Here is a 13,223-nt window from a genome sequence, read left to right as displayed (position 1 = left end):
ACTGAGATGTGATCCTTCCCCATAGACTTGGTGGGTTCAAGGAGGGATGGGGCATGGAAGCGCCTCCTTCATAAATAACTACTGGTGCATGCTGTCCATTGGGACCGGTGGGGAAGAAAGCAGAGAAGACAATGGTAGGTGGAGCCAGAGTCATTGTTAAGTGGAGCCAACTAATTTTAGTTTTGTCCCCATCCTCCTCCCTGCTGTGTTCTGTAAGAATAACACTAAGACTCAGGAGGAAAAAAGCGAGAGTCAGTGCAACCCCCTGGAGTGGCTGTAAGTAAGAAGGCAGGCAGGTGGGGGCCAGCTGAGGCAGACCGAGGTTGGTGGGACAATGCCTCACTTGCCCGAATGGACCAGCCTCCACTGTTCATAACATAGGCCTGAGGCAACCAGAGGAACCAATTAATGGCTCAATTCATACAATCCTCCAAATGACAATCAGACCCACACCAGAAATAAGAACGCTGCTAGATCAAACCAAAGACCTATCTAGTCTAGCAACCTGCTTCCTCAGAGGGGCCTACCGAATGTCTGTGAGAAGCCCACAAACAGGACATGATAGCAACAGGGTTCTCTTGCTGATAGTACTCAGAGACATGGTGCCTCTGATCCCAGAAGTGATATATAGTGCCATCATGACTGGAAGCCTTTGATAGCCTTATCTTCTATGAATTTGTCTAACAGTCCCTTTTTAAAGCTGCCTCAGTTGATGGCTATCACCTAGAGATGTGAAAGCCTGGGAAAAAATGGAAAAACTATTTAAAAAATTCCCTTTTTTCCAGGCCTTCTCACCCCTAATCTCCACTTGTTGTGATAAGCAAGTTCTATAGTTCAACTATCTGCTGTGTGAAGAAACACTTCTCTTTTTTTGCCCTGTATCTCCCACCACTCAGCTTCACTGGGTGACCTCAGGTTCTAGCATTATGAGAGAGGGGGAAAATCCTCTCTCTGTCCACATTTTCTACACCATGCCTAATTTTAGAAATGTTTCCCTTTTCTCACCTTTTTCTCCCTAAATGAAATAGCCTTAGACAACCTTTCCTCGTAGGTGAATAACTCCAGCCTCCTGATCATTTGGGTTGCTTTTTTCTGACCTTTTCTAGATCTAAAATTTCCTCTTTGGGGTGCAGCAAGCAGAACTGTGCACAGTATTCCAAATCTGGCCTCACCACAGATTTGTATAGCATCATTATGGTATTGGCAGTTTTATTTAATCTGCGTAGCTATGGAAAGGTTGCTGTGCCACCAAGTGCATTCAGACCATGCCCTGGGGTCTCCCTCTCTCCCTTCCTTATCAAATGTCTTTTCTTTATAGGTGGCTCTGTTCACTGATTGGGATGGTGGTAGTGGGAATCAGCCTCCTCTGTGTGAGTATAATAGCAGATCGGTTTCCATGACCCATACAGAGAGATCATTTGTACTTGGGAGCCAATGCAGGAAGCCTCAAATTCCAGCTTAACTTTGGTCAGCTGTGTAGTGAGTGGGATAGGGATCCTGGAAGAGAATTTGGGGGTGGCAGCCCAGTCCAGAATTTTTTGTGCTATGAAATGAAGACAGATTATCCACTAGTCAAGAGAAATCCATCTCCAAAGGAGCAAGGCAGTGTTTCATCTGTAATAAACTATGGTTTGCTGGAGTGGGGATGAGATCAGCCTGAGTCCTTATCCCTCCCCTTCTATGCTGAGACTTCCTGGTTTGTTAAATCACAGTTTCCTATGATGTCCAAACCAGGAAATTGTGGTTTAAGCATTCCCTACAAATGAGGATTGATTCTGATTCATGGTTTAATAAAATCTTTGCTGAAGCCAGATACACAAAGGGAGGAGGGAAGAGGATGAAGGAAGAGCTCAACATTTTCCCCACTCCAACAAACTATAAGTTGTTGGACCAGGGACATTACATTTTAATTGGACCAATCTGTAACCCATGCTTGCATGTGAAATGAAATGGGCTTGCTATAGGCAGCTTGAGGTTAGCAGCTGGGAAAACCTTATTAAATTCTATATACTAATAGTGAATTTGTTCTCTGACTGTAGATCCTTATGTAGCCAGTAGCCACCCACATACCATCAACATATAAGAAGGGGGTATCAGCAGTTCTGCCCCCACCCCAAGGTTTGTAGAAGTAAAAAAAGCTTTAAAAAAAAACCTAAAAGGGATGTGTAGAATCAAAAGCAGCCCACTGAGGATTGAGCATACTAAATCATAGAATCCTGAGCATCTCTTGTGGTGGCAGGAGGGAAAACCAGGGAGGGAATAGAGTATCCTGGAAGGGGGCATTGCTAGCTGGCTAGAGCCCTTAATAGGGGCACTTCACACTGTGACATTTTTGTTGCAACTCCCAGTTGTCACCTTATAAATGTCAGCCTTTGTGCCTGAGTAGTCACATTGGATTGAGTGAACATGCCCTCTCATTTGATATCCAAGGGCTGCAGTAGCATATCCAAGTCTGTAAAGCAAAGAAGAGCTACTGCTTTGGGTTTTTTTTTTTATTGCCTTTGCCAGGCCTTACTCCCATCTTCTTTTCTTCTGCTCTATAGATCCCTCTGGCTCAAAATATTTATGGACTCATCGGTCCCAACAGTGGGGTCGGCCTTGCCATCGGTAAGATTGTGAAAACTGTTTGAAGGAAGCACTTACAGCAAAATGGCATGTTCAAAAATGGCCAAACTGCTTCATAAAGACAGGTGGCAAACTGTTTAAAGTAACAAAATACCCAGCTTACCATGGCAGGGAGCAAAGTTCAAGGCCATCCTTCTCCTAACAGGCTACTTTTTCTAGATGAATATGGTTTTTGATATGGAGAAAGCATTCAGTCATACAGTCGTCCCCCCACAATGAAGTGGTATGGCTCAGGATCAACACACATGCGTTGTCTGTAGTTCCATGAATTCTGAGGAGGTCCAGTGAGAGGGAGGTTGCTATTTTTCTACATGGACAGGGCACTTCAACCATCAGAAGAGATCCGTCCTTGTTCTGGCCAGCCTTCCAGTTTTTGTCCTTAATTGTCCGCACGCGGGGTGCTTCCAGACTGTCACTATTTTGTGGGAAAGACTCAAGTGCATAGTGTAAATGTTAACTTTGTGCAACTGAAGTGGATTAAAGTGCTAGTGAAACAAATCCACTTAAAAAAAAGAAATGGTTGTTTTGTAGTTTGGAAAGTGATGGCAAAATGCATTAAAAGGTGTGGGATGAGCAAATGATTAACGAGAAGACATTTAAAGCCCCTTGTAGTTTACCCCTCACAGAGCTACAATTCCCAGCAACTATAGTTCATAGGATTCTTGGGGCAGGGAGAGCCATGTGATTTAAATGTGCTTTAAATGTATGGTGTGGATGTGACTGTATAAACATCCCACAAGCAAATCAGGATGGATGCAGGATGAATGCTCATTGTAGGATAACCACACCACAAGCAAATCGGAATGAATGCTCAGTAAAGACCAAACATAGTCTAACCTCTGCATACGCTTTGTGCAAGCTACACAGGATGAATGCTCAATAAATTAGTCATCTGGAGAAGCCTTTGGAATGAATGGGTTAGTAAATGTAGATGCCTTGGGATGAGAGAAGCTGTAAACCTTTGTACTACTTGCTCCTCTAGGACTTTCTAGTGGTGGTAAGAGCACATGGTAGAGTTGTTGGGTGACTTTTACCCAAGAAGAGAGGAGGCAGCTGAAGGGAACCACCACAGAGACTGCAAGAAAGGGAGAGAGAACATCTGTACTGAGGTCCATATTTTCTATCCTGAGCAACTAGAATTCCAAAAGCCAGGTTTTTATAGCAGGTGTGGGAACCCTGTGACCCTCCAGATGATGCTGAACTACAAATGCATCAGCCCCCGCAAGCATGACCAATGGCAAAGGATGATGGGAGTTGTAGTTCAGCAATATGTGGTCCCCCACACATGTTTTATAAGGTTCATTCCATTATGAGAATTGAATACTGGAGATGAATGGGCTTTTCGCAATAAAAATATGCCCCTTGAACTTTGAGAATGGGCAGACATCTGTTCCCATTACTGCGGGTCAGGACTCACAGGACAGGACTCTGAAATGGGCACAAACCAGACAGTCCTAGTCTTTAAAGCAGCATCAGTTCCCCAAAAGGAAACAGCAGGTACATGGAACCCCATAAAATTCCTTCTTGCCAGTCAGTTCCAAATTTCAACTCGTGCCTCCATTCCAATCTGGATTAACCTGAAAGCAAACCCTGTAACTTGAGACCAGCAACCTAAATTGGCTGGATTCTCAACTTCCCTGTCTACATCATGGAAATATGTTCATTTGATGGACATCTGGCCTTCTGCATCTCCATCTGTCTTGTGTACATCTTCAGCCTGCACTGAAGTGACAGGGTGATTGTAAGGTTAGGAAAAGAGAGAACAAATAAACGATGTGTGCTGAACCAGGAAATGCATTTCTAATTTAGTTTCCTTTTTGTATCTGACTCACAAGTAAGGAGCTGAAAGGGAGTCAAGAGATATGTTATTCACAGTTGCCATTTCAGGTTGGTTTTTTTTTTAATGGATGGGGCAGGGCAGAGATTTGGGGTTGTGTCCAACATTAGTGATATTTGGAGCAGACCCATTGAAATCAATGGACCTAAATTAGTCATGTCTATTTATTTCAGTGGGTCTGCTTGAAGAATGAAAAGTACTGGATATAACCTTTTTGCCTCCATGTGCCAGGGAAAATTCCAAGTGTAGTTCAAAAGGCATGCTCTGGATGGATACTCCAAGACTAAATTGCATAAAAGCAGTGCATTTTTGGATCATTTGTTTTAGTTATTTCATAACCACCATATCTATCTACCAGTAAATGTTATAGGTTATATCCAGTGTTACCCTTACTCATAGTAGACCCATGGAAGTTAATGGACATAGCTCATTTAGGTTCATTGATTTCAATGGCCCTGCTCTGAGTAGAAGTTAGATGGATTCAATCCAAAATGTTCAGTGGAGATTTTTATTCCATCTTGTATCTGTTTTTAACATATGAAATTGTTTGTGTATATATGAAATTGTTTTATACATATTTTTACTGTTAAGTCGCTTCACCATGTTTCATAGGAAACGATTCGTAAATGAAATAAAGAAATAACATTTCTGAAGAATCATCACCCATGGTTTGAAACATGGGGAATATGTAAATGCTTTGTTTCATTGGATTTTGGTTTTGTTCTGTTCTGGGGATAGGTATGGTGGATTCCTCAATGATGCCAATCATGGGATACTTGGTGGATCTTCGCCACACCTCTGTCTATGGCAGCGTCTACGCCATTGCTGACGTGGCCTTCTGCATGGGCTTTGCGATTGGTATGGATTAGCACTCAGTCACCCTGATGTTGCTTTGCCTATTGATTGCACCCAAGTACTGTTCATCCCTAGTTTTTAAATCTTTATTCTTTAAAAAGTAAATATTTTCCAATGTGTGCAACATAGAGCATGTGAAATAATTTCCCCTCCTCATGCAATCAGCATTTTAGCGTGAATTTCTCCTAATATTCACGTTTGTAGGCAATTTCCCACAAGATATATATTTTTGCAGAGCCTAATATAGTGCATTTTTGTATCCCCCCCCCACAAATATAGGTATGCATTTGTTTTGCACGCTTTACCCTAGTATATGCATTTTTGTATGTATTACTTGGAGAACCACTTTGCAAAATTTGGAAAAGTGTGAATTTCAATGGATAGCTGTGTTTTGCTTCTCATATTGTTTCAGTAAGTGTGAATTAGGGAAGTTCACATTTAAATGTGAACTGAATGAAATTTCTCCTCATCCCTAATGACAGCTATCACGCGCCAACAATATGTAATGTGATGCTAAGTCCTTGTGTCATTCCTTTCGACAGCTTGACTCGGCACAGATATGGAGTCCCCCCCCCCCGACTGTTGCTGGTGGTACTTTTTTTACAGCAGTATTCTGCAAACATGTTCTTGACACAATAATAGTGCATTAGTGGTGGATTTATTCTGCTTTATTAGTTGTTCTCTGATGCTTCTCCAGTGCTACCACATTATTGCTGTCTGGGGGGCTTATAGCATAACAAAAGTGGAATATTTTTGGTATGAAAAGTTACAGGATCTCAGCAGGAAGTTACAGGACATGCACCAATTGGAAACAAAGCAGTGTAACTGCCCAAAAACTTTGCAGGAACAAATAGTATTGAAAGTCAGACCACGTATGACTCTTCCAATAACATGATGAGTGCAAATTGTCTCAAATGCACAATAAAAAGGATGCCTGGAGGGGCCATTGTTCCAGCAGAATATTTGGACTGATTTTATCTGTAATATGCCAAAGCAAAAGTCCACAAAAGAGTCTGTTGTTCCTCCATCCCGCCCTCAGAACTTACAAATGATCAATTTTGAATTTTCATCACCCGCCCAACCTCCCATCTTTGAATACTGCCCAGCTTTTGAAGGACACTTAATATAGAAAACAGAATTTACTGTACAGCCTTGATGCACTTAGGGATTAACCAAGGGAGTTTGCAATGTTCAAGGTGTGTGATACTATTCTTTACTTTTAGGTCCCTCTACAGGGGGAGCTCTTGTACGAGCCATTGGTTTTCCTTGGCTGATGGTCATCATTGGCGGGATCAACCTTGCATATGCCCCTCTCTGCTGGTTCCTGCGGAGCCCTCCAGCCAAAGAGGAAAAGATTGTAAGTTTATACCTGAGGGAGTCATCTGGTTGAATCCAAAGGGTTCCAAGACTTCTAACTTATTTAAATAAACATTTTTTTTACCTCACCATTCCAAAAACTTCCAAGGTGGCTACAAACTCTGAAACCAATAAAACAAAAATAATACCAAACGGGGAAAATCCTGGCAGGTAAAATCCAGAGCCAAGCAGCTAAAATGAAAGGGAAGCACACTCTGGCCTTTGTCATTAATCAAGAGCCTCCAGGAGGCTGTATCCTTCCAAATAAGAGGGGCATGTGTGAGTATCATGTTCATCTGAACCTTGACAAGCACATGAGCTGAAAGAGGAAGCGGAAAAGAGTGTCACTCTGCCAACTTCCTCTTTCAGCTCGATGTGTTTTTTCCAAGAGGAAAAAGGCAAGATCCCTCACCACAGAAGGGAAACATATTCTGGCCTTTGCCATCAGCCAGAGAAGCAAGGGACACTGAGAAGCCGCACTCCCTGCCTCCTAGAAACACCATCCTGGCACTATCCATTGGCCAGGAAAGGAACAGCTGCAGACAGTTTGCTTCACTCCTTCCTGTCAGAAAGAACACTGTGCTGCAAAGGTCAGTTGCCCCAGGACTTCAGAACTGAAGGGAAGCATGCCCTGGGCACATTCACGAGCCAGAGGATGAAAGGTGGCTGGACTGTGTTTGTGTCAGTTTTGGTTGTAAGCTGCCTTGAGAATAATTTGATTGAAGGGTGGGGTATCATATCCATGCAGGAGCTTACCCAGTGGAGGCTGGTGCTTCAGCACCTTGGACAGTTCCTTGAAAGTTCAGACAAACCCAGAGTGGATTGTATTGCCCCATTGACATGGAGCCACCAGCCACCACTGAGCTTACCATATCCTCCCAATGTGACAATTTTGTGCAAAACAGAAACTACCAGAAGCCATCTCCAAAAGAAGGGGGTATGGCATTTTGTGAGGTCCTGTGCAACCAATATTGCTCCTTCTACACTGGATTGTGATATCTATGCATAGCCTGGGCCTCTCCTGCAAAGAGGAAAGGTGGGTGCACGTAGATTCATGTGTCTTTCAATCTGAAAAAGCACTCAGACACACACACACACCATTTCTTTATGACTAGTCTGTTAAACCTAATTAGTGAAACATTTAACAATTCCTTCCTCCCTTTTTCCATTTGAGCTGCTATGCTCAGAGCACCTGTTAGCTGGGTATGCAACAGGTACAACTATGGCTGCATAAACACCATACATTTAAAGCACATGACTTCCCCCAAAGAATCATGGGAACTGTAGTTTGTTGAGGGTGCTGGGAATTGTAGCTCTGTGAGAGGTAAATGTATGGCGTGTACCAGTGGTGGCTGGTGTCCACTGGAAGTGATGGGGCAGAGGGCAGAGAGACCAAATGTAGGTGGAGCCAGAGCCAATGACAGGCAGAGCCAGCTCATTCTATTTTTGTCTCTATCCCCGTCCCCACTGAGTTCTGTAAGGGCAGCACTCAGCCCAAGGAGAAGGAAGGTGACAGGTAAGTCAGCCTCCTGGACTCATAAACAGGAAAGCAGGCAGGCAGACTGAGGTTGGTGGGGCAATGCCCCACTTGCCCTAATGGGCCAGCTTCCACTGGTCCATAAGTCTGGAGGGACGGGAGAGGTGCATGTATATGTGGTTGTACTAGGACAACATTGCACGCATGGGGAGGGGGCAATGCAGCCTTTGAGGCCTTTCCTTCTGAAGCCCCTGAGGGGCCCAGTGCAAAAGACTGGGAGCTTAGCCCTCCCTGTGCTACCGTCTGACAATACCCCTGATGTGTACCTCTGCTTTTTTTTTATTTTACCTTCTTTGCCGCCCCCCTTTTGCAGGCAATCCTGAGCCAAGAATACCCCATGCAGACCAAATGTTACACTGTCCAGAAGGCCCTCCATGAGTTTCCACTCACAGATAGCAGTGATGAAGAAGTGGAGACTGAAGAATAGAAGAACCCGAGAGTGACAAACAGAAGGAACGCTCAAGCAAAGGTTGCATCTTCAAGCCTGGACAGCCCCTTCTCATCTTCAAGTGCAGTCTTCTGAGGGGTTTCTCTTGGGGTGTACTACAATAAACGGCAGAGGATGCCATTAGAATGCAGAAGTGGGTCCTGCAACAAAATGTTGCAGTGTGGAGTGCTCCCTGCTCAGGATTCCTGCTCCTCCATTCCATTCCTTCCCCCCCCTCCCTTAGTCCATCTTCATTCTATGGCCACTAAGCAATTCATCTGTTCTTGGGTCTCCCACCCTAAATATTATTTTGTACTTCTGCTAACTCTGGGGTACCCCCCCCCCCCCAAGCCTGCTGATGCTTCTCTCTTGTGCAAGGGTTTTGGCTATATAAGCAACAACACCCATACTCTGAACACTGGAAATAGAAGGAATGATCATTTATGTGCAGCAGCGTGTAAGCAATCACTCTGGCTTTAACACCTTCTAATTGCCATTCAGACATGAAATGTCTCCCTAAGGCCTTGTGAAACAAACTGATGCATCCCTGTGGCCAGTCTGCCAAATATTGCTTTCTCTCATACTGTTATGAGATTGGTTAAAGCTAAGTCAATTTCTTCTGATATTTGATCAGGGGGCAACATCCTTTAGCAACCTCTCTGCAGTCGGAGGGGTACAATTGTTTTAAATAAAAATAAAGCAAAATTTCACTCCCCCCAAAAGAAGGGATCTATATTTCTGCAACTGATAGTGAGCCTACTTAAGCAAGCATTAGAATTTGCATTGCCCAACTGTGAAAAGCAAGGAAACCCTTACAATGACTGAAAGGTTAAAGAAAACGCAGGGCATTTCCTTGATGATCAAAATAACCTACTACGGAAGAGCTCTGAGCAATTTGACAAGCTCTGAGCAATCTGACAGTGGTAGAGCATCTGCTTTGCATGCATAAGGTCCCAAGTTCAATCCGTGGCATTTCCAGGTAGGGCTGAGAGGGGTTCCCTGCCTGAAACCTTGGAGAGCCACTGCTGGTCATTGTAAACAACACTGAGCTCGATAGGCCAATGGTCTGATTCAGTATAAGGCAGCTTCCTTTGTCTCTAGACAAAGTTTAATGTGGAGAAAGTAGACAAGAGTTTGCTCCCTGCAAGTTAACAGGATAACCTGGGGTCACCAAATGAAATGGATCCAGGATAGACAAGTGGCTACTTCTTCACACAACACATATTTGTGGAATTCAACTGCTACAAGAAGCGATGACCATTGGGTTAGATCAGCCTTCTCCAACCTGGTGCCTTCCAGATGTTTTGAACTGTGTTGGCTGGGGTTGGTGGGAAGTCTGAAACATCTGGAGGGCCTCAAGTTGGTGAAGGCTAGCTTAGATGGCTTTAGGCGGCAACTGTATGTCTTTATGGAGGGGCAAGCCCCATTGAACATGATAGCTCTTACTTATATTAAAAGGGAATTAGACAAATTCACATAGATAGGCCTGTTGGTTGCTATTAGCTATGACAAATGGATCCAGCAATGAAATATTGTCATATGGATTTCTCCAGTTCACTGTTCCAGACACTCCCTCAAGTCCTCCTCCTCTGCGATTCCATTCCCCCCTCCCACCAGGTTGCCCTTTTGTCTCTCTCAGCAGTCAGTCAGCATTCCACCACTACTGGGCACACTCACTGCTGCTTTTCCAAAGTTTTTTTTTTTTTGACACCCCATGGTTCCATGCCTATTGGTTCTGTGAGTGGGCGATGCCATTTTGGTTATGCAAACAACAGCACTCACACCTAAACACTGGAAATACAGAGGGAGTGATGGCAAAGTGGAACTTCCATGTTCAGAGGCAGTGTATCCAAGGACCAGTTGTGTGTACAAAACAGTAAGAGAAGAGGCTGTTGCCTTCTTGTCCTGCTGGTGGATTTGATGGAGGCATCTCATTTGTCACTGTGGGAATCAGGATGCTGGATATGATGGATCTTTGCTCTGATCCACGAGAATTCTTATGTTGAGAAACCTTGGAAGGCCTCATTGCCTTTGCATGCATTGCTCTCACCCCACCCATATATATATTGCATGAAAATTCATGTTCTAAATCTTCCCGTCTCATCTGTGCCTGGAGGAACTGAAAAACCATCCGTGTATGTCATGGGGTGACTGCTGCATCTCTCTGTCTCTGTCACTGAAGCGGCTGCAATTTCCGTTTGATAAAGACCAGGCGTAAGACTGGGTAGGGCATCAGGTGATCCTTACTCATGCTGCCAGGTTTCCAAAGGGACGTGGAGAAGATATGTCTGAGAGAGGATCTGCAAACAGATGGCCATGAGTCACTGGCTGCTTGCTTTCTCTCTAACGATTTAAATTTTTCAAACTGTGAGCATCCCTGCAGGGAATTAAGGTTTTTAAATGACAAAAACTACAGTGGTATGCTGCAGAAAATCTAGGATATGGGAGGAGATAAATATAAGCTCTGTTATAAATTGCAAAATTCATGGAAAATTTGGGCTTTTTTTTTTTTAAAGTGAACTAGAGGGGTTAACACTGTCATAAGAATTGCAGCTGCCCATTCTTCCGGTTTGGTATTCAGAGTAGGGGTTTGAGGGAACAACTGTGGCTCAGTGGCAGAGCATCTGCTTTGCATGCAGAAGGCCCCAGGTTCGATCTCCAGCATCTCCAGGTAGCATTGGAATATCCTGTGTGAAGTGCTGGAGAGCTGCTACCAGCCAGTGTATGCTAGCCACTGACCTAGATTGTCTGATGGTGTAAGGGAGCCTTAAAAGCTGAGACTTTATTTTCCAAGGGAACATTACCTCCAGGTGCTAGGTAAAGCTATCCACTTTGGTTTCTTCTGATTTGCTTTACCTAGCACACCACCTAAAATTAGTCTGTGTTTATATAAAGACTCCCTTTGTTGTTGTTATGTGCCTTCAAGTCAATTTCAACTTAGGGCGACCCTATGAATCAGCGACCTCCAGTAGCATCTGTCATGAACCATCCTGCTCAGATCTTGTAAGTTCAGGTCTGTGGCTTCCTTTGTGGAATCAATCCATCTCTTATTTGGCCTTCCTCTTTTTCTACTCCCTTCTGTTTCCCCCCAGCATTATTGTCTTTCTAGTGAATCATGTCTTCTTATGTATCCAAAGTATGATAACCTCAGTTTCATCATTTTAGCTTCTAGTGATAGTTCGGGTTTAATTTGTCCTAACATCCAATTATTTGGTTGTTTTTTTTTTGCAATCCGTGATATCAGTAAAGCTCTCCTCCAACACCACATTTCAAATGAGTTGATTTTTCTCTTATCTGCTTTTTCACTGTCCAACGTTCACATCCATACATATAGAGATCGGGAATACCATGGTCTGAATGATCCTGACTTTAGTGTTCAGTAATACACCTTTGCATTTGAGGACCTTTTCTAGTTCTCTCATAGCTGCCCTCCCCAGTCCTAGCCTTCTTCCGATTTCTTTATTGTCTCCATCTTGGTTAATGACCGTGCCAAGGTATGGATAATCTTTGACAAGTTCAATGGCCTCACTGTCAACTTTAAAGTTACATAAATCTTCTGCTGTCATTACTTTAGTCTTCTTGACATTCAGCTGTAGTCCCAAGTAACAGCTTTTTAAAAATTTCCCAATATTTGGGGGGGGATGTGGTAGAGTGGGAATATTTCCAGATGGTCACTATTTTCTGGTGGGATTCAATAACATCCTAGCAAATTCAAGCTGGGTAATTACAGTTGATTTGGACATCTTTCACAAGAAACCCAGTTCCTTCCCAAAACTGGACTTTTTCCCTCCCTCCCCTGCCGTTACCATCCAACCTGAAGAAGAGTTCTGGGGAACCTGAAAGCTTGCACATTATTTTTGTGACATTTTGGATGGCCTAATAATGGTATCGCCCTAATATAGATTTTTGTATTTTTCTTATGGACCAATGCATCTACCTTAACAGTACTTTTTATATAAATGACGAATAACGGATATACCTCGAAACTAGTTGCACAACGATGCCTTTGCCAAGGTAATATCCACAAGCTATTTGACTGGGGGAGGGGCACACCCACTGGTACAGACTTTCTTGCTACACAGAAACACCCACCCCCATTTACTGATTTCTAAAAACTGGATTCATCAAAGAGCAGCAACAGCGTTCAAGAAACGGATCCTCTGAGAGTAAGGAGAGTAAATCACAATCGTTAATGATAAAAGAGAAACAAGCAGCTGAGGTTTCTGATTGGTCGCCTGGCATGAATCGGCCCCTCCCCTCCCTATATACAGCCAATCAAGTGTTCCTTCTTCAGACTTCAAACGCACCTCTCCAATTTTCCAGTTGTCCACGCTTTTGTAGCATAGAGATTTTTAAACAAAGAGAAGAGTGACGAACCCCGTTTTGCCAGTTTCCGGATTCAAATAGGTGAAGCCATTTTTTAAATATCCCCTTCTTAAATGGCAGATCTACTGACCACCTAACTCAAATCCAGTGCTCAGTTGCATGCAGTAGCTTCGTGCTCGTTCACTTGATGCAGATACGTTACAACTTTAAAAAATGTCCAAAAAGCAAACAAAAATCACAGTAAATTGGACCAGTTGTTA

At 43.5% G+C, this 13,223-nt stretch overlaps 1 protein-coding gene across 2 annotated transcripts in view; it reads left to right on the top strand.

Annotated features, from left to right (window-relative positions):
- The window catches only part of SLC18A1 (solute carrier family 18 member A1), a 37,349-nt gene extending 28,591 nt beyond the window's left edge, over window positions 1-8,758 (top strand). For both annotated transcript variants that reach the window (XM_061592578.1, XM_061592577.1), the window contains 5 exons: window positions 1,319-1,370; window positions 2,544-2,607; window positions 5,201-5,320; window positions 6,541-6,674; window positions 8,524-8,758. In XM_061592578.1, the coding sequence (XP_061448562.1) occupies window positions 1,319-1,370; window positions 2,544-2,607; window positions 5,201-5,320; window positions 6,541-6,674; window positions 8,524-8,637 (484 nt within the window). In that variant the 3' untranslated portion in view covers window positions 8,638-8,758. The remainder of the gene's footprint in view (window positions 1-1,318; window positions 1,371-2,543; window positions 2,608-5,200; window positions 5,321-6,540; window positions 6,675-8,523) is intronic.
- The last annotated feature ends 4,465 nt before the right edge of the window (window positions 8,759-13,223 follow it).

Source organism: Rhineura floridana, chromosome 12, assembly GCF_030035675.1.
Source record: "Rhineura floridana isolate rRhiFlo1 chromosome 12, rRhiFlo1.hap2, whole genome shotgun sequence".
In the NCBI taxonomy this organism is placed as follows: Eukaryota; Metazoa; Chordata; class Lepidosauria; order Squamata; family Rhineuridae; genus Rhineura; species Rhineura floridana.
This window is presented reverse-complemented; position numbering and strand designations above follow the sequence as displayed.